Source organism: Bubalus bubalis, chromosome 16 (assembly GCF_019923935.1).
Source record: "Bubalus bubalis isolate 160015118507 breed Murrah chromosome 16, NDDB_SH_1, whole genome shotgun sequence".
Classification (NCBI taxonomy): domain Eukaryota; kingdom Metazoa; phylum Chordata; class Mammalia; order Artiodactyla; family Bovidae; genus Bubalus; species Bubalus bubalis.
Window position 1 is genome coordinate 50,447,780 of NC_059172.1, and position 18,903 is coordinate 50,466,682.

At 51.4% G+C, this 18,903-nt stretch overlaps 1 protein-coding gene across 1 annotated transcript in view; it reads right to left on the reverse strand.

Moving 5' to 3' along the window:
- The window catches only part of USH1C (USH1 protein network component harmonin), a 48,309-nt gene that overhangs the window by 15,324 nt on the left and 14,082 nt on the right, over nucleotides 1-18,903 (reverse strand). Inside the window, 13 exon segments of the mRNA XM_044929581.2 lie at nucleotides 495-611; nucleotides 1,629-1,781; nucleotides 5,606-5,655; nucleotides 9,853-9,977; nucleotides 10,576-10,641; nucleotides 11,686-11,828; nucleotides 12,126-12,182; nucleotides 12,344-12,403; nucleotides 13,346-13,430; nucleotides 14,847-14,941; nucleotides 15,238-15,295; nucleotides 15,484-15,508; nucleotides 15,636-15,744. Of these exon segments, the coding sequence (XP_044785516.2) occupies nucleotides 495-611; nucleotides 1,629-1,781; nucleotides 5,606-5,655; nucleotides 9,853-9,977; nucleotides 10,576-10,641; nucleotides 11,686-11,828; nucleotides 12,126-12,182; nucleotides 12,344-12,403; nucleotides 13,346-13,430; nucleotides 14,847-14,941; nucleotides 15,238-15,295; nucleotides 15,484-15,508; nucleotides 15,636-15,744 (1,143 nt within the window).

Below are 18,903 nucleotides of genomic sequence, written 5' to 3' on the forward strand. Positions count from 1 at the left end.
AGTCTAATGCTCATCTGTTTCTTTTGCTGCTGGAGACCCACCACCCTCAAACCCGAACCTTGGAAGTGGGAGGGGCAGTCAATTCTCTGCCACCTGGGTGCCCAGCTGACCCCATACCAGGTGGCCAGTAGGGGGTACCCAAATGCAGTTATGCGAGTGATGAAAAGGCAACCATCTAAACTGGAACGCACATGACAGGGAAAAGTACACTCTTAATAATTATGCCAGGACAGCAGGCCTAACTGATCATCCCAGATGGGCTGGGACTTAGAGGTCACTCTGGAAATAACCCCAGAAATACAGACACACCTCCCTCCTCAAGAGGGGAGCAGGGAGTGGGCTGGTCAGTGGCCCTGGAAGGTGAAGCTTGTCAGTGGCCAGGCTGCCTCCCTAGCATGGGGACATGCTGCCTCCCGCTGTCCCCAGGGTGGGTGATTCCAAAGGCAGCAGGAGGGTCTACGTAGACAGAAGGGCTCTGGGAAGGGCTCTGTTACCTCTGAAATCTCATTATCAGCAGAGGAAATCTGCTCAAGGCGTGTCTGACAGAGCCTTTCCACCCAATACTGAATCTTTTCCGACTCCTCAAGGTCTTCCCGCTCTGTCTCAGATACCTGGAACCCACGGCCAGCGCAAAATGGAGAAGACAGAGGGCACACGGAGTCACACGTGGTGGCACACTCTAGTTGACAGTTCAAAGCACTTTTTAAAACACCCAGAGGACTGATGAATGTGTCAACAACCTAGAAAAAGCCCCAGGCTTATTCCACCTGGCCCCAGTGGAGGGAAAATAAGAGAGAGAGGTGTTGGGTATTAGCTTACAGCAGGTGTAGGCAAAATTCGAGAAGGGGCTCATGCCTTGCATGGGATTAGCTGTCTTTAGGATTCCCACAAACCCTGAGGCTCTTAGGATTCTCCAAAAATGCTCCTTTTGTAGGCACATTCCGAGAGTCCAGCTTTACTGTTTCTTTTTCCCCTCATTCCAGGCTGCCTTGTCCTCAGGAGCACAAGTTCAATGTTATCTTTAATTCTGTAGCTAATTTGTTCTAATGTCAAATCTAATGCACTTCACATTTTCCAGGATTTCTCTGGTTTTGTAATCTAATCAGCTTGGCATTCTCATAACCTGAGTTGGTGATGGAGGTGGGGCGGCAGCTCAAACTGACCCAGATCTAATGACAGGTGAGTAGAAGGCTAACTTCAGATCTACAGTCTGGGCAGAAGGGTTAGCCTCACACTCAAACCCTGAGCAGGGAGGCCAGCCTTACAGCCATACCTAGGAGGATAGGCCTAGCCTTGTGCTCAATCTGGTGGGGGTGGGGGTTGAGGACAGATACAGACCTTTAGCCCTGTGCATCGAGGCCAACCTGAGACCCACAGTCTGGGCAGAGAAGCCAACTCCTGAGCAAGGAGGTGAGTCTCGATCCCAAACATACACACCTTAGCCAGAAGCTAGTCTCACGCTGGGGAGATGGGAAGATCTCACCCTCCAGCCTGGGGAGGGGGCTGGGCTCACTCCATCCTCAGACTCCATCTGGGAACAGCTACTCTAGCTGGTTCCTGAGAGCTGGTGGGGACCAACCAAACTGTCCCAGGGATGCTCCCTGGCCTGGGGGCAGGACACGTCATACCTCCTGGGCCAGCCGATTGATCTTCAGTTGCTTTTCCTTCTCCAGCATTTCCTCTTTCTCTTTGTAAAGCTTCTGCTCAAACTCCAGTTCCTTCTTATTCTTTCTCAACTCCTGAAGGCTATCATACTTGGCTTTCTTCTTATCCTTTCCTTTCTGAGCAGATGTGGCATTGTTTATACAAGGGTTACAAGGCAGTGTTGACATTGGCACGGCACAGCAAACGGCACAGACAACAGCAGGCACCTCCCCCCATGAGTCCCTCTCCTAGGTCTGCTCGACCACACTCGGCACTGGGGCACTGGGCTTCGGGTTTAGAACAGGCAGGATGCTGCTACCCATCACAGAGTGAGACACACTTCCTGTGCCAGTCAGAAGAGCTGGCTTACTAGTTCACTAACAAGCTGTGTGACCTTGGTTAAGCTCCTTAACCTCTCTGGGCCTGGTTTATCTCACATCCAAAATGGGAGAAATACAGGTTTGCCATCTAGAGCCAATGAAATAACATCTATGAAAGCACTTTGTAAGCTTCCAAATGCTGTATTTTCAAAAGGCACTGTATTTATTTCCCAGTGTCTGGGCATAGGCCTTCTCCATTATCTGGATGTTCAGATACCACAGATGCATCCTGGTAGATTCTAGAGAAAATCTGGGACAGATGGCTAAGTCTCATTTACAGAGATCCTCTGTCCTGAGCTAGAGGAGAAGGATGGCAGCCTCAGACCTGGAAGCCCAGAGCCAAGGACATCAGTTTTGTTCTGCTGCTTTAACTCCAGACCTTTTCCTCCTGCAGAGTCCAAACCCACTGTTTCCTCTGAACTAGGTGGACTAGGTAGAAACTACAGGACTGGGAGTTGGTGTGGAGGGGCAGGTAGGAAGGATGGCCCAAGTCTTCTTCACTGGCCCTCAGGGTTCCAGAGGATTGGGGGAGGGAAATGGAGGGCAAATGGACTTCTCTTTCCTGTTTGAATTAGACCACAAAGTCTGCTTTCCTGGCTGCTTCTCCCATGGGCTTGCAGGGAAGCCAAGGAGTAAAGAAGGAAGAGAATTAAGACTTATGGATTGCCTATGTACCAAGAGGTTTACATTGCTTATCCCATCCATGGGACTTCTCTGGTGGCTCAGATGGTAAAGAATCTGCCTGCAATGCAGAAGACCCAGGTTCAATCTCCCTTCTCTTGATGAAGGTGAAGTCCCTTGCCTGGTGTCAAACATTTAGTAAGTGGTGGTGCCAGAATTTGGACTAGAGTCTTCTAGGTCCCACAGTTTCCCCACTGCACCCTGATGAACTGGGGGCAAGGGGAGCAAGGCAGGAGGGAGTGTCGGCCCCTCGTACAGCATGGAGGACAGGGGCCAGGAAACGGGGAAGGAGGAAACCCACACATTTGCTGAACTCACCCCCACCCTCCCAGGCCTTCCTGGGTGGGGCCTGCTCTCAGAACTCCTGAATCATCCCATCATTCAAGGCCAGGAATGAGAAATGGAGTTTCCCAGCAATGGACACACAACTTTGTCCACAGCTGAGGGGCCTGGATCATTACAGACCTGTGACTGAGTCATTCTGTCCCCCACCTCTGTGCACAGGTGCTTTTGAGACGGTCCCCCATCTAGCAGATGGGGGCCCCACCCTCAGAGCAGTCTATGAGCCACTTGAGAAAATGATTTTCACTGCTTCAGAGCCCTGCTTGGTTCCTTCTTACCTTGTTCACTAGACTCTTGGCTCAGTTGATAGATGACTCTTTACCATCGCATTATTGATTCAGACAACTCCCCAAGAGGAATCAGAACCATTCTGCCCAATGGCAGCTTGCTAGACTAAGGGCATGACCTCCCACAGGGACCATCATAATAGGCATGGCCATTCTACTGTTTTATTTAAAAAAAAAAAAACACCAGTGTTAAGATTTTAGAGCTAGGGCTCCTGGGCGGGGAGGGAGAGGGAGATGTGGCAGTTTCTGTCCCATCTCCAAGAAAAGAGCACCTGCTTACTGATGCAGAAAGGCAAGCTGCCTCATAGCGTTGCATACTGATCTCATAGTAGCCTTCTCCGTATGGGTTACTTAGCTGTTTGTGAATCTGCCTCTCTTGCCAGAGGGCAGGCTCCTACCAGTAGGGTTGGTCTGCATAATTTACTCAAGCAGTCCTGGGGAAAGGACTCAGTCAGAACCACAAAGCCTTCGGGCACCGGAATAGACTTTGTGAGGCCACAGGCCTGGGCTCCTTGAGCCCCAGAGGGCCCAGGAAGACTCTGAATAGTTATCTTTTCAAATAAGGGGAATTTTGTGCACTGCTGATCACAGCCATCGAAGGCCACTTGGGCCTTCGGAACCTAGGGACTTGGTTCCAGCTGCTTGGAGACAAAGCATCTCATATAACTCTAGAAAAAAAATGTCAGTGGATTTTCAGAGTCAACCTGAGGGACATAATTCTGTTGTCCTTTAGCAGTCAGTTAAATTCACTGCAAATGTTCCCCCTGGTCCAGACTGAGAGGACAGGCAGGTGGGGGGGTGCTCTTGCCTCTACCTTCACGTGAATTTTCTCTCTTTTGGAAATGAAATGAAAACCAAAACACAAGCAATTTCTGGAATGACTAGACTACTGAGTAGAGGAAAACAGGCTTTCCTCTTTACCAACAGCGATTCTCAAGTGCTGCGATTTCTGATGGGAGGTGTGTATGAAGGAGACACTAGTTCTTTTGGATTTACCTAGATATTAGTGCTTGGGAAAGAATTTGCCTGTACATCTCCTTTTATTATTTTTTCAAGTAAAATCCTCTGTGTATGGGGGGGGGGGGGGCATGTGTGTGTGTGTGTGTGTGTTATCCTGTCTAGTAGAGGTAGCATATAGAGAAGAATTAGAAACTGAACCCAGTGAAATATCATAAGCCATAGAGTCAGCCTGTAAGATGAAAAGGACAACCCATGAGACCAAGACCCTTCTGAGAGAGGGGCAGTGTAGAAAGGGATCCCCGGAGATGCTCTTATTCAATGCTTATTGCTTATTCAGTGTGCTTATTCAATGCCATACAGATCATTATCTGTGCTCCTAGGTAAAGACATTTACCCCTGTCAAGAGCAATACTGCCATCTATTATCTTAACAGTACCATGTTACAGGAAGGGGGTGGTTGTTTCCAGCACATCAGATATTCCCATTTTCCAGACAGGGAGACGTTATATATCATCAAGGTCACCCAGCTGCCAGTGCTTTGGTTTCTGGGGAATTGACATCCTGCCAGAAAGAGCCAGTCTAATGATAACACCTAAATTAGTTCACCCAGATTTATGCTGATGTCTGATTTCCAAATACCAAGTCATTCTGAATGTCCAATCTACAAATATTAACAGCAACATTTTCCTAATCAAATGCCAAAGTGATTTAGGAAAAAAAAATAAGAGGGAGCTTTATGGGGTCTGGAGATACAGGAATAAGATTTAGAGAGAAAACTCAAGGCCCCAGAGGCCAGAAAAATGCATTATCCTGGGCACATGCAGGGAAATTTCTAGGATAGAGCTAGGATTGGTGCAGCTTTGAATCCAGCCTGAGGCAGAAAAATCCCCACCCTGGAGCCAGTCTGTGTCTGATGCAGTCAGCTTCATAATCTGTCCTGCATGCACCCAATTGGATTTTTCACTCTGTCTGACCTTGGCTTCTGCTCTTAGCCTCTGGTCCTACTTGACAGAGAAACAAAGCAGAAGATTCCTGCCATGGCTCTGCCCTGCCCTGTGCCCAGTGGGCCTGGTGCCGACCCAGCGGAGCCTGATGGTACCTGGGCAGGTCTCCACCTGTGAATACTTCCCCCATGGTGACTCTGTGACAGCGCCCTGTCCTGTGACATCAGGCATCAGAGAGGCACAGAGGGGGTTAGCTCCCCCAGTAAACAGGTGGTCACACTGTTGAGAAGCAACAGGAAAAGAAACAATGGGAAAGGTCAAAACCCACAGCAAACTCAGCTGCCAACAGCACTCAGGCCTGGCCTACCTTCCGGATGGTTGGGAATTTGCCATCATAACGATAAAACCAGCCAAAGGCTATAAGAACACAGAACAAAGTGATGAGAGGCAGATCAGCTTAACCAGGGCACCCATAGGCAGCATCCGGGAGCTGGGTTCCCAAAGAACATGTGGCTTTGGGAGATGAAAGCAGCCCCGGCAAATCCAACAGCCGAACCACACCCTCTGCCTCTCCACTTACCTGGCCTCACCCAGGTTGTAAAGCAGGCCCAAGACAACCCGAGAAACGGCCTGATTCCCAGGCCCTGGGCCGCTGTCAACTGCCTCCCCCTGGACACTGGCTTCAGAAGTCAATGCCAGAAAGTCCAAGACAAAGCCCCTTGTAGAAGGATGAGCTTTTCCCCATCATAGCCACAGTCTGCAAACACAAAGCCCCATTGAGTGAGGCCTCTCCTAACCGGTGTCGGGTCCCTCCATCCAAGAAACAACCCAAAACAAAAGGGAGCCTGGGTCTCTGCCTAGAATGACTGTCAGACAGGACAGAACTGTCTTGCCTTACAGTGTGGTCCATGTCCTCAGCTTTTAACATCGAAAGAGGAGACCCTGCAGGGTAGGGGGAGGGGGTCAGCCCTGGGAAAGATGCTCAGGCAGCAGTTGGCAGAAGAACTGCCCCCAGAAAAGCATATCCCCACCCAGGCCAGATCCGCAGCTCCTGCCTTCCCCAACAACAGCATGAAGGATGGGCTAATATCGCAAGGCTAAAGCTCCCTGGCCAGTGGTGATGGCTTAACGACCCACCCTTGACCAGCCTGAATTTTGGAACAGGATCTAGAAAGTCCCCCTGCTGGAGCCAGCACTTCCCTCTTAGTTGCTGGATGTTGGGGAGGTCTAGAGAGCCCTAGGGGAGACGCCAGGGCACCAGAGGAGGAACCTGGGCCTGTGGGGTATTAAATATTTGAATCAGTGGTTCCAGCTGACATTTCAGCCCGGGCACAAGTCTTTTCCTCAAGGTTTTGCGGGCAGTGCTTGGACCAGGTCGGGGGCTTGGAGGAGCTTCCCAGACTCCAGGAGTCCCCACTACGTACTGGCCCCGCAGAGCTGAGAGTGTGCAGGTTTGACAGGAAGAAGCAGGCAGGGCAAGCAGAGCAGCAAGGCCAGGAAGCGAAGCAGGGGCCGCAAACCTGCTCTCCCCGCTTGTCCGTGCCTCCGTCCAAGTCATCTGCTGGGTCAAACTCAGGGTCCACGCCCAGATCATCTACCCAGGAAAAGGGGAGGAACTGGTGAACCAAGAGGGACTTGGAAGACCAAGGGGCCAGAGGTGGTTGGGGGAGCCCGGGGGCCTGTGACCAGCTTATTCCACGGGAGAGCTGGGAGGTCAGGGGCAGGAACAGGGCTCAGGAATCCAGAGGAAAGGTTTCTTGCTGTGGGATGGCGCATGCAGCGCTTTCAGCCTTAGAAGCTCTCATTTCTCTATCTGTATATTGGGCTAATCTGATCTGACGGCAGCATGAGAACAATTTTGCAGGGTATTTGGTTGACACGGGAGGGGTGGTGCTGATGTCGGGAACACCTGAGTATTTACCAGAGGCCTGCAATGGGAGAACAGATCCTCCCTGCTGCTTCTGATCACCCTGGGAGCTCTGGGTCCCCAGGGGATGTCAGAACTGTGCGGATGGGCAGCAGATGGAAGTTGGGATCTTAAGGTGAGGAGATACCAAGGAGTAAAAGTAGTTAGGAAGACATGGATTTCGACCTAATGTGGAGAACACCAAATCATCTGTTCCAGTGGTTTCTAACCCGGACTCTGGCCTCCCTGGGGCCCTGGAATATTTGAGTCTGTTATGAGCTGCTTATTAATATTTTAAAATATTAATGAGAAGAACTTGCCCATTAACAAAGGAAAAGGTTATAAGTATTAATAAGTTCCTTTGTTTTTGGCTCAGTTTATATTTACTCCACAGTGAAACACTTGCTTTCTTGCTAATGAGAGGGATTACTTAAAGAAACAATGAACACAAAAGGATGACTTAATAGATTGGTAGGAAACAAAACTCAGCTTCTAAACCATGGGGTCTAATAGGGTGGGGGCTACCAGATGGGGTCCTTGATGGGGAGAGATGGCTAGAAAGCTCTTATTTAAACTTCTTTATCTCTCAAGCCTTCTTCCAGCTCTGGGATCCTTAAATACCCCTCTGCTCCCTGTTGCTTTTGCTAAGGAAAGCTTTGGGGCCTCTGTGATGGCATGTCCTGGCTTTGAGGACTCCATGTCATGTTGGGGTTCTGCTGGGTCAGTCATGGGTAGGCAGCCAGATCCCTGGGACAGGGAGTAGGGAGAAGATCAGGGTGGATCATTAGGATGAACTGCTTTATTTTCCAGGCAAGAGATGTTCCTCACTCTTTCCTTTCTGTTCAGAAATGCAGGGTCCACATAGGCAGACACTTGAGTCAGATAAATAACCTGTCAGCTGACTGGTCCCCCAAATTGAAGAGTGGTCAGGGAGGGACAGGCTGCAGCCTAGTTCTATCAGCTCAAGAAGAGAGCATTCCAGCCTCCCAGCAATAGGCAAGAGGCAGGAATTGGGCTGGCTCAGACGCCTTAATGTATTTCCTGACCAATCTCCAAAGCAGAATTAAACTGCCGATGCAAAAAGAGGTGGAGGGAGGTGTAGCCACTTCAGCTCGGCTGGCAGGCCCTGGTCATCAGTCACGTGCTTCCGGGGGTCCCCTGAGAAAACACTTATATTTCGAGCAAAGGGAAAGTTCCTGCTCCTTTTATTCAAGAAGATTGATTTGGGTTAAAAGCAGTGAATAAATAGCTAGAGAAAGGGTTTTTATTTTCTACAGTTCCTGAAAGGGTGTGTTTGCTCTGAAGCCCAGATCCAGTTTCTAGGAAGGTACTAAATTGACTAGGATTACTTTCATAAGAAGCAATTAAAATTGATTCCTCTCCTTTGGAAGCTCCTATTTCACTCCTAAAAGCAAATTAGCTCCCTGTCTAAAACACTGATTTTTCACTGAGAATTTAGCTCAACTAATACCAAATGTCATGGGGTGGCTGATGACAGTATGCTTTGTCCTTAGGAGAGGACCCGAGATGACACTGCCCTGGTGCCAGCAAGGAATGTGCTGGGGGCTGTTTGCCCTGCTCCAGGGAGGGTGACATGGAACTATCCAGATGCCCTGCACCTCTTGTTGACCCAAGTGGCCTGTGCTGGCAATTTTATGTCCCTCCAGGGCTCAGTATGATCCACAGTTGGGGCCATAGCTGTCTGGACCCCATCACAGGGTCCCATATGGCTGTTGCACAGCGGAAGTGGGGGAAACCTTGGTTCTCAGATGCAGATTCAACCCCATACCTGAAGGATCCCAGGTCAGCTGAGCACAGTCAGCTGGAATAGATTCTGCCCCATGTCAGGTACAAATCAAAACACCTGGAAAGTCAGAGTAAAGGCCCAACCAGGAATCCTGGACCTGTGACTGCCACGGTCCCCACACTGATTTGCTCCTGACTCCCCACCACTAGCGCACGGGAGAAGCACTGAGACTGAACCCCCTCCTCTGCCCCTTGAAGAGACATGACATCCTGGGAGCTGAGGTGGACAGCAGGTGGACAGGCGAGCAGTTGGTGGGAGCCTGGCCTCAAAGTGGACATGGGATCATAAGACAGATGAGGACAGATGGGAAGGGTAGAGGTTGCTGACGCCCCAGGATGGCTGAAGCCTGGTGCTTCAGAGAGTCGCACAGTTCTCTCCCCAACTCCACCCAAGGAGGGGAGTGACTGCGGTCCACGCACAGGGGTGCAGGAGGTAGGGGTGTTCCCAGGAAGCTCCTCCCACGGCTGCCCATCGGCCGTGGATCATAGAATACTCTCACGTGAATCCCTTCCCCTCTTTCTTACTGCTGTTTCACCACAGCCCCAGTTTAGAACCTGGCAAAAAGAGGGCGTGACACCCGACATACGAAGATGATCATCCCTGAGCAGTTCTTGCTTTTGCCACCATTCTCCAGTCCCTCTTCAGAGGTCCAGGGGCACATGCTGGAGTCTGTATCATGGGGCAGAGCCTGGCAGCAGGCCCCAGGACAAGGTGGGCAGGCAGACTCCACCCATCCCAACACCCTGGCAGACAGCCCCTACACATGGCTGCCCCTCCGTGAAGACAGCCATGGCTGATTGGCCTGGGCAGGTGGTTGTAGGTGTAGGGAGACTTGTACTTTTGTCGAGACACCCCCAGGTCCCTGGAGGAAGCCCTCTCCCCGCCAGCACATAATACATACACTTTGGCTTGCGAAGGGGTATCGGGTGCACCTCGGCGGTGATGGTTTTAGGTGACCGCAGCTGTTCCTTTGAGCCCCAGTCTTCTTCCCACTGCTTCCTGAACTTCTCTTCCTCCTCCACGATCCTGAAATAAGATTCCCATGCCTGTGACTGGAGTCACAACCTTCATAGGCCAGCCTTCTGCCTATTGGAAAACCCCAACCACCCTGGGGAAGAGCCATGTGGTTCCAGTTGTGGTGAAGGAACCAAGTCCCTGGCACTTGTATTCTAAATCGGGTGGGAAGGCCACCCTGGCAAATAAAACCATGTTCCAGTCACCCCAACCTAGGGAGACCCATTACTAGGATTATGGAATGGCTGCAAATAAAGGACGATCCACCAGGGGGCAAGCTGCTACTGCTAAGTCGCTTCAGTCGTGTCAGACTCTGTGCGACCCCATAGACGGCAGCCCACCAGGCTCCCACGTCCCTGGGATTCTCCAGGCAAGAACACTGGAGTGGATTGTCATTTCCTTCTCCAATGCATGAAAGTGAAAAGTGAAAGTGAAGTTGCTCAGTCGTGTCTGACTCTTTGTGACCCCATGGACTGCAGCCTGCCAGGCTCTTCCATCCAGGGCCAGGTAAACTGGGCCTGGAAGTGGCCTCTGGGGCCACACTCCTGTGAGCATACCCACGTCCACACACAGAGGTGTGCGTGCAGACATATGGGGCTAAGGCACTCACTGTTCCATCTCCTTCCGGTATCTCTCATTCTCCTCTGCTGCCTTCTGGGCAATTTCCTTTTTCCTTCTGAAACACAAATGCAGGTTGACATGCTGGAGTCGAAGTAAGAGAAGTTAACTCTTCCTTGCAGCTAATCTCTGATTTGAGAAAAAGCTTTAAATATTTCTTCCAGGCTCCTTTCCAAGGATGCCTGCACCAAATTTGGATGCTGGGGAAGTGGGTCCAAAAAAGTCTGGGTCCCAAAAAAGTCTGTGTGGTTTGCTTGGCACTGATGAGCAGAGATGCTCCTCTGCAGGGGACTGGAGGCCATTCAGGGCAGGCCACATGCCATGCAGCCACCTCTAAACACCAAGAGGAAGTGACTGAGTGAGGTCCTCCCAGAGGAGGGCCCCAGACCCCAGAAGCAATGCTGGGGCTGCTAACCAAGGCCAGGGTGGTTCTCCAGGCTGATTCTGTGATGGGAAAGATGGAAAGATCCTGTCCGCCTTCCTTTCCCAAATTCTTACTATGCTTGTAGAATGCAGCTAGATTGGAATTTTGACAATGGTTTTTGAGTTAGGAATTGCTAGCTCCATTTATTCTCAGTCATCATCCCAGCCACTCTGGGGTTGGTGGGGGACAGTTCTTAATCACCACAGATGGGATGGCCAAAGTACCAGGGTGTGAATTCCACGGCTTGGCCATATCTGACTTGGTACACGAGTGGTGTAACCTGAGTCTCAGTGTCCCCACCTGTAAAATGGGTTAATAACCATGTATCTTTTGCAGGTATTATGGGAATTCAGTTAAGGAACATAAACAAGGCCCCCATGCAACGCCAGCCGTATGGTTGGTAGTTGACAAATGTCAGCTACTGCTAGTAGCAGCCTCATTTTCCATATTCCTGAGTCTTGGAAATCAGGGGGTTTCCTTGTTAAAGAGAGGGGAGCCCAGTGGTCTGGAGGCAGGGGATACTTGCGCTGAGCATCACTGAACCCATCTGGTGTGAGGACAGGCCTCAGGGGGAGAGAATGAAGTCAGCCCAGGACGCAGCCGACAGGAAGCAAAGCAGGTGGGATGGTACGGGGCCTGGGAGGGCCGGGTGGGGGCTCCCTGGCTGGCCACACTCACTGCCTCTCCATCTCCTGCTGCTCCTGGAGGATCTTGTTGGATTCCATCGCCAGCCGCTTCTGCATCAGGAGCTCCTGCCGCTGCAGCTCGCGCTGCCGGACCTCCGCCAGCCGCTCCCGGTCTGTCATGAACAGCTCCCGGCCCTTGTGGAGAGAAAACAGGCCCCTTGCTCAGTCTCCAGAGAGCCTAGAAGTACAGAGCCAGAGCTTTGGGGGGCCAAGATGTGGGTTGTCTTCTCATCACCATGGCCCCCCATGTCAGGCATGTGGCTTCTGCTCTCTGTGACCCTAATTTCTGGCTAGGCAGGGGTCTTCCCATCAACTATCAGAGCTTCAGGGATGGAGACCCTAGGCCAGGAGAGTGTGGTGGAGACCAGGGGTCTGAGCAGCTGGGCTGCAGGTAGGGGTCGTGGGGCCCCCACCAGCTCGTTCTGGACTTACAGCTCCAGCTACGATGGAGATGGTCAGGCTGCGGCTACTCTTCAGCACGTTCACGGCCTACAGGGGACAGACAGACAGTCAGCAGAGGCCTGCCAGACCAGAGCAATCGAGGCCTCTGGGGAGCACAGAAGGGTTCAGAATCTGCGGCAAGGGAGAGGAGGGTGGAAAGAGGAGGGCAGAGAGACTCATGGCCGGCAGGTGAAAACCCCACATCTTACCTCCTTGTGGTCCAGGTTGGAGAAGTCGATGCCATTGACTTCAACAATCTGGTCCCCTGTCTTGGGGAGAAACGGAGAGGCATCAGCATACTTATACTATCTGGACACCTTTTCCGTTGGAAGGGCTCCCCCTGGAGGCCAGTATCAGACATTGGCTCTTAGAGTAGCTGTGCCTTAACTCTTTCCAATGAGCAGTGTTCCAACGGGGTCCTCCCAGGGCCCCTCCATTCTGTATCTCTCTCAAATATTACACCAATAGAGGTTCATTCCTTTGGTTGAATTTACGCATTTGCTTAAAAATCTCAGTTTGTAGACATAGGAGCCTTTAAGATTATCATACAGTAGATTCTGTGTGGAATCATAATAATAATTAGTATAATAGCTAATATTAATTGATCCCTCCCTATGTATCAGACACATTTGAAGTATATGTGTTAGTTAATTTAATCTATACAATGACCCTAGAAGGAAGACTATTACCCCCATTTTACGGAATAGGAAACTGAAGCACAGAAAAAGGAAGTAACTTGTCTAAAGTAGGTTAAAAGTTCTTGTTTTAGCATCAGACCAGCGAGGGTTGAATCCCAGCCCTGTCTTACCAAGTACATGATCTTGGAAAAAATCACATACTTTCTCTGGGTCTCGGTTTCCTCATCTGCAGAATGAGGCTAATGATTGTACCTAATTCTCAGAGTTCTCATACATTTTAAAGGGCTTAGAACAATGTCCAATCCAGTAATCACTCGATGAATGTCAATTCAGATTATTGTTACTACACTCCCAAGCTCAGGACCAAAGGATCCCAGAACTGGAGAAGGGCTGTAGAAACGGTCAAATGTCACCCGCTCTGTGAAGCCTTCCCTTCGACGGATTAACGGGAATCGTCAGCCAGTGCATGCCGAGAGAGGGCTGTGGGGGAAAGCACGTGCTCCATCTCTAGGAGATCACAGTGCGATCCGGCACCCCACGGGGCCCCCCTGGAGCAGGCCCAGGGTCACTCACCTCCAACCCCACCTCAGCAGACAGGGAGCCAGGCTTCACATGGCTGATGAAGATGCCGGGTTTCTGGATGGGGCCACTGGAAATGCTGTGGGCGAGATGGGAGGGGTAGGTGAGCCTCGGCTCCAAAGTGCTTGCTCATGCAATGTCCTGCCCCATCTGCCTGTGTGTCCAGCACCCAAGTCCTCTGCCATCTACCTCCTCAGCCTCTGGCTACCTGTCCAGATTCATTCCCCTGGGGCAACAACCACAGGAAGCTACTTCTAACTCTCCGCACCCAACCTCTCATCCAACACATGCAGAGGCTGTTTCTTCTCTTTTTCTAGCATTTGCCAAAGGTTTCTTTAAAACTCAAATGCTATCTCCTCCTCATGGTTTTAACCAAACTCCTAATTATCTCTCAAGACTAAGCTGGTCGCTCCCTTCCCAGTGCGCCTGAAACACCTACAGCTAGGATGGCGTGTGTACTGTTATCCTCCCCTCCCAGGTCTGTAGCAGACATCACTAATCAATCAACACTCTTTTCTACCTGAGCCTAGATACAGCCTTAAAGTTCTTTTCAAAAGAGTACTCCAGGGTGGCAGCTACCACTAACTGATTAGAGATAGCACAGAGTAGACAATCTGTTTGCCATGCTTGCATGAGAGCCCCTCAGTACTGTAACTATTTATGTGGTTGGCTTCTATATTAAGCTATAATTTCTTAGAAAGGAGGGACTTTTTTTTATCACTTATGCTTGGCAGAAAAGTGTTAAATAAATGTGACAGAAAGGAAATAAGAAGAATCACTTAGGGAATTCCCTGGAAGTCCAGTGGTTAGGACTCTGCACTTTCACTACCAAGGGCCTGAGGTCAGGGAACTAGGATCCCACAAGCAGTGGGGCATGGCCAAAAAAAGGAAAAATAAAGGACACCTTAAATAATAATAGCTAATATTTACAAAATGCTTACTACCTGCCAGGCACTCTGTCATCTCATTCTTTCTCACAACAGCCTTGTGAGGTGAGGACTATGACCTCTGATTTGTAGAGAAAGCTGAGGCTTGGAGTGCTTGAGTCATTAGTCCAGGGTTCTAGAGCTCATAGGTGGCAGAGCAGGGCCCAGAACCTGGATCTCTAACTGTTGCACTTGTGTGCTTAACAAGACCGTCCCGTGAGCCCCTCTGTTGGCAATTCCCTGGTTGCCTTTTAAGGAAGTCACAAAGTAATAAGTGACAAGAGAACTGTGTCAGAGGTGGCCAACTGGACAGGCTCCTTTTGCATGACTTGAGGGCCCACCAAAGGAACATGGCTCTGCCTTCGGGCCTCAGTTTCCGCCTCTGTAAAATGAGGCTGATAGAGCTGTCCCTCTGGCCTTACTAGACTGTTGTGAAGCTCAGAGGGGAAATCAAGCACTAAGAAGTGTCATTACTACTGACGAAAATCTCAGCAGCAACAGTGAGAAAGGGGAGTGGTGAGAGAGGCTGGCTGGCCATGAGTGAGCCCCAAGGTGCGCCTGCCACCCACCTGCAGCCAAGGCCCCGGGAGCCCACCAGGCTGATGAAGACCTTCTTCTCCTTGTTTTCCTGGCTGCCGGGGGAGCCCAGGCTGCTCCGCCCACCCTGGGGGAGAGAGAGGCTGAGGTCACCAGGTGTCCACACTGTGCAAGTGGCCTCCTGTGCTCACAAGGCCTCCAGGGTGAGCACTGCTGCGCCCACATGAGCCTGACTGCCGTTCTGGCCCTCGGGGTGTGTGTCTGCACCGGCTGGGCCACTGCCCACAGGGCCATTCTGGATGCGCGGGCAGCCTGTGTGAAGCCTCCTGAGAGCACCTCCCTAGAGCAAGCCCTCCTTCAGGCGGGCTGCCCCTCCTGGAAGACCACCCCATCCAAGACCCACCGCGGTGGTCCTGACCTTACCCCAGATTCCGACACAAACTGGTCCACATACTGCCATTTGAGGGGCTCATCGGGAGAGCTGATAGGGTGGGAATGTAGAAAAGGGGTCATTAGAGAGAGAGGGTTACGGCACCAGACCCGGAATCCAAGTCCTCTCTGAAGCCTCCACTGTCACTGGCCCAGGGGCAGAGCTGGCCAGACCCCAGGCCGACCCCAGGACCCTGAGTGCACAGGGAGAGTCTGCCTGTGGAGGAGGGTCCTGCTCACCTCTTCACAGGGATCAGGCCGATGTCTGTGGAAGAAAGGGGAGGTGGGTTATGATGGCTTCTCTGCCCTTCCTCCCTCCCATCGCAGCTGGGTACCACCAGCTGCCAGACCCCACCCCACAGTCAGCAGCCCTTTGTCCTGGCCTCACTCACGTCTCACTTTGATGGACACAGTCTTCTTGGTGCGGATGAGGTTGATGACCTCCTCATGGGTGCAGGAGGAGATGGAATACCCATTGATCCGGACGATCTCATCCCCTACCTTGGCCACAGACAGGGAGAACACGCATTGGGCGGCTGGGCAGGCTCACGGCCAGTGCCTTGTCACCAGCCACATACCCTCCATCAACACCCTGTATCAGCTGGAGGACCCCCAGGGCAGGCAGCACTTCCCAGCAGTCTTTCTGCCCATTTCGCAGATGGGGGAACCAAGCTGGAGGTGAGCAGCACAGAGAGCAGGAAGCAGAACCGGGGGTAAAAGTCAGAACTCAGCGCCCTCATCCTGTGTCACTTCCATCCAGGGGGCACCATCAGGTTCTGGAATCCATGCAAAGGGCGACCTTTCACCCAGATTCAAGCGCTTCTTCCCTGGCCTTTGGCCCCCAACCCCAAGGAGCAGGCTGGCATCACAACTCCACAACTGAGTTGCGGTAGGAACTTCCATGACTCCTGACTCAAGCTCACATCACTGACACACACAATCTCTTCTGTTCCATTTGACGGAAACTCAATGAACATTTTAACTCTGCCCTGGCCCTGACCTCTGAATTCCTCTTCTGGAAGAAAGCAATGAACACTGAATGAACACAAGGCTCTAGCATCAGATGTCCTGGGTTCAACCCCCTGATTTTATTTTCATTAGCTGGGTGACCTTAGGCAAGTCTCTTGAGCTTATTGAACCTCAGTTTCCCTCATCTGTAAAATGGGAAAATACTGTGGTTGCTATGACAATTAAGAGCGTGTAAAGCCAGCTGAGCTCAGCACACTGCAAATAACTAATAAATAGTTGCTGTCACCATTAGTTGGGTTTCAACTGTAAGTTCTCTGCTCAGATCCCTCTTCTCAGGACTTTAGTCTCATTAACTGGGAGAGATGGGGGCTGAGGGACCTGCAGGGCCAGCCCTGGATATGGATCCCTGGTGACATCAGTCGGTTCCCTGCTGGACACGGCTGTGGGCTCCCCCGAGCACCTTGGCTCTGGAGGTCAGTCCTGAAGTTCCTCATTTAACAACCACAGGCTGGAAGGATGCCCGGACATCAGTTGAAATGGAGGCCCAGGAGGTGATGGTTTGTGCAGGGTCATGGTCCTGAGCTGCAGAACAGGGACTGGTTGGTGGAGGCCCTCCCCAGTCTGAGACCAGAACAGGTCAGCTGGAGGCTTAACTCACACCGCATTTGCTGACCTTTTGGAGGCTTGTCGGTGCATGTGGGGGACACAGCTTGACTCCGTGGAGGGTCGAGGACTGGGCAGGCATATAGCCTCTCAGGGGTCCTCTAGACCAACTCCTACCCTCTACAACATCCCTGCCCCAGAGTCACCTTCTTCCTATTGTCACTCAAACACTTCCAACCTGGACAGAAACCTCAGTCTTCTCAGGGGCCTGCGAGGAGTAGCAAGCAGCTCAAAAAGGTGACATGGGGCAGGAGAGGGGCTTGCTAAAGAACTTGCTGTGTTTCTGGGGATGTCTCATGGAAGGAGAACAGCTGGATGACCTCCCTGCACTCATTCTTCACAACAACCTGCATTTCTGCTAATAAGGTGAGGGAACTGAGGCTCAGAGGGGTGAGGAGACTTGCTCAAGGTCATCCAGCTAGTAAAGAGTGTTGCTGAGATTTGAAGTCAGGTCTCCCTGACAGATAGCAAACGCTGTCTCATGGTTGTCTGGAAGCAGGAAAGAAGTGCGTCTGGCCAAGCTGGGCTGCAGTTCCCTGCGTCCTGTCCTCTCTGGATCTTTGCCACCTGACAGAGCCCCCGAGGACCATAGGAAAGGCAGGGATTACTCCGTCCATTTTACAGCTAGGACAGCCAAGGCACACAGAATCATTCTCCAGCCCTGGACTATACAGCAAGCTGTGCAGAGCAGAGGATGCAGGTTCAGAGAGGATACATGTGGATAAAAACCTAAAATACCTCCAGTAGGGAGACTAGAGCGGAGATGGAGCTCCAGGGCAGGGTCCAGGACCCCATGTGGAGTCCAGACTCACAGGTCAAATCAGCAGAGCCTCTGGTTTGGCCAGGCTTGTCTGAACATGCCCCTCCCCTGCCTTCTGGAATCTTCCCCCAGCCACCCTGAGGCATGGGAGCTCTCCAGAAACATGAACCCCAAACAGGTGAGTGGATGCAGACCTTTTCCCCCAAGCTCCTCTGAGTGAAGCTCCCTGTCTTGTTCCTAAAGGGAACTTGTGGGACCCCAGCAGGATGATTCCCACACAATCCCCAGCTCAATTTGCAGGATCAGCTTTCCTCTCCTTCCTGCCCCTGCATGAAGCCCTGCAAAAGGCCCTTTGTGCGAGGGACACAGTGAAATGACGATCTGAGGGAGAGCGGCACAAAGGAGAGATGAGCCCACCAACCTGAGAGAGGGTCGATAATTTATAAGCCTGAGAAACAGGCAGGGAGGGAAAACTCTAAGATTCATTAAAATGCCCCGAAGTCCCCAGGCACAGAAGCGTCGTTGAGAAATGGCTTGTCCTAGGAGGAGAGCTCACCCTGGGAGAAAAGAAAGGGCTCAGCTGACGCCAAGAGAGGAGCTCATTATGTTTTTTCTCTGGCTGCGTTTCTGGGCTGGAAAATGTGCGGCACAGGAGAGGGATAATGAGGGGGCTGAAATTTCAGACGCTCCCGGCTAGCCATGAGACGGGGATTTAGAACAAAGCAATGTCTGTCTGCGCCCGGTTTCTACCTCCCACTCCACAGCGTCTTATACCAGCCTTCGGGCCCCCTGAAGCCCCAGATTGGGATGCTGATAACAAACATGCTGGAAGTTCTGGGGAGGGCGTGGGAGGGCCTCTTTTAGCTGGACATACAAAAACACAGCTCTGGGCTCTGGCAGGAGTGAGACCTGAAGGTCTTCCCGTCTCTGCTTGGACACTGAGGTGTGGAGACCCCAAGGGAGGGACCCTGGGGTGCTGAAGAGAAATCCCTGGGCTTGGCAATAAGGAGAACCAGGTTCAAATCCTGGCTCTGCCACTTAATGGCTGTGTGATTCTAGTCAAGTCCCTGATCTTCTATCAACTCTAAAATGGGGATGATCCAGCTGAGGCATATAAAAAGAACTGGTTGTCAGCATGTTATCTGGCACATTACAGGTGCTTATTAAATCTCCCTCTCTGCATGTTTAACAAGCACATGGCATTTACTGGTATATGAAGAATGGATAAACAAGATTCTGCTGTATAGCACAGGGAACTATATTCAACA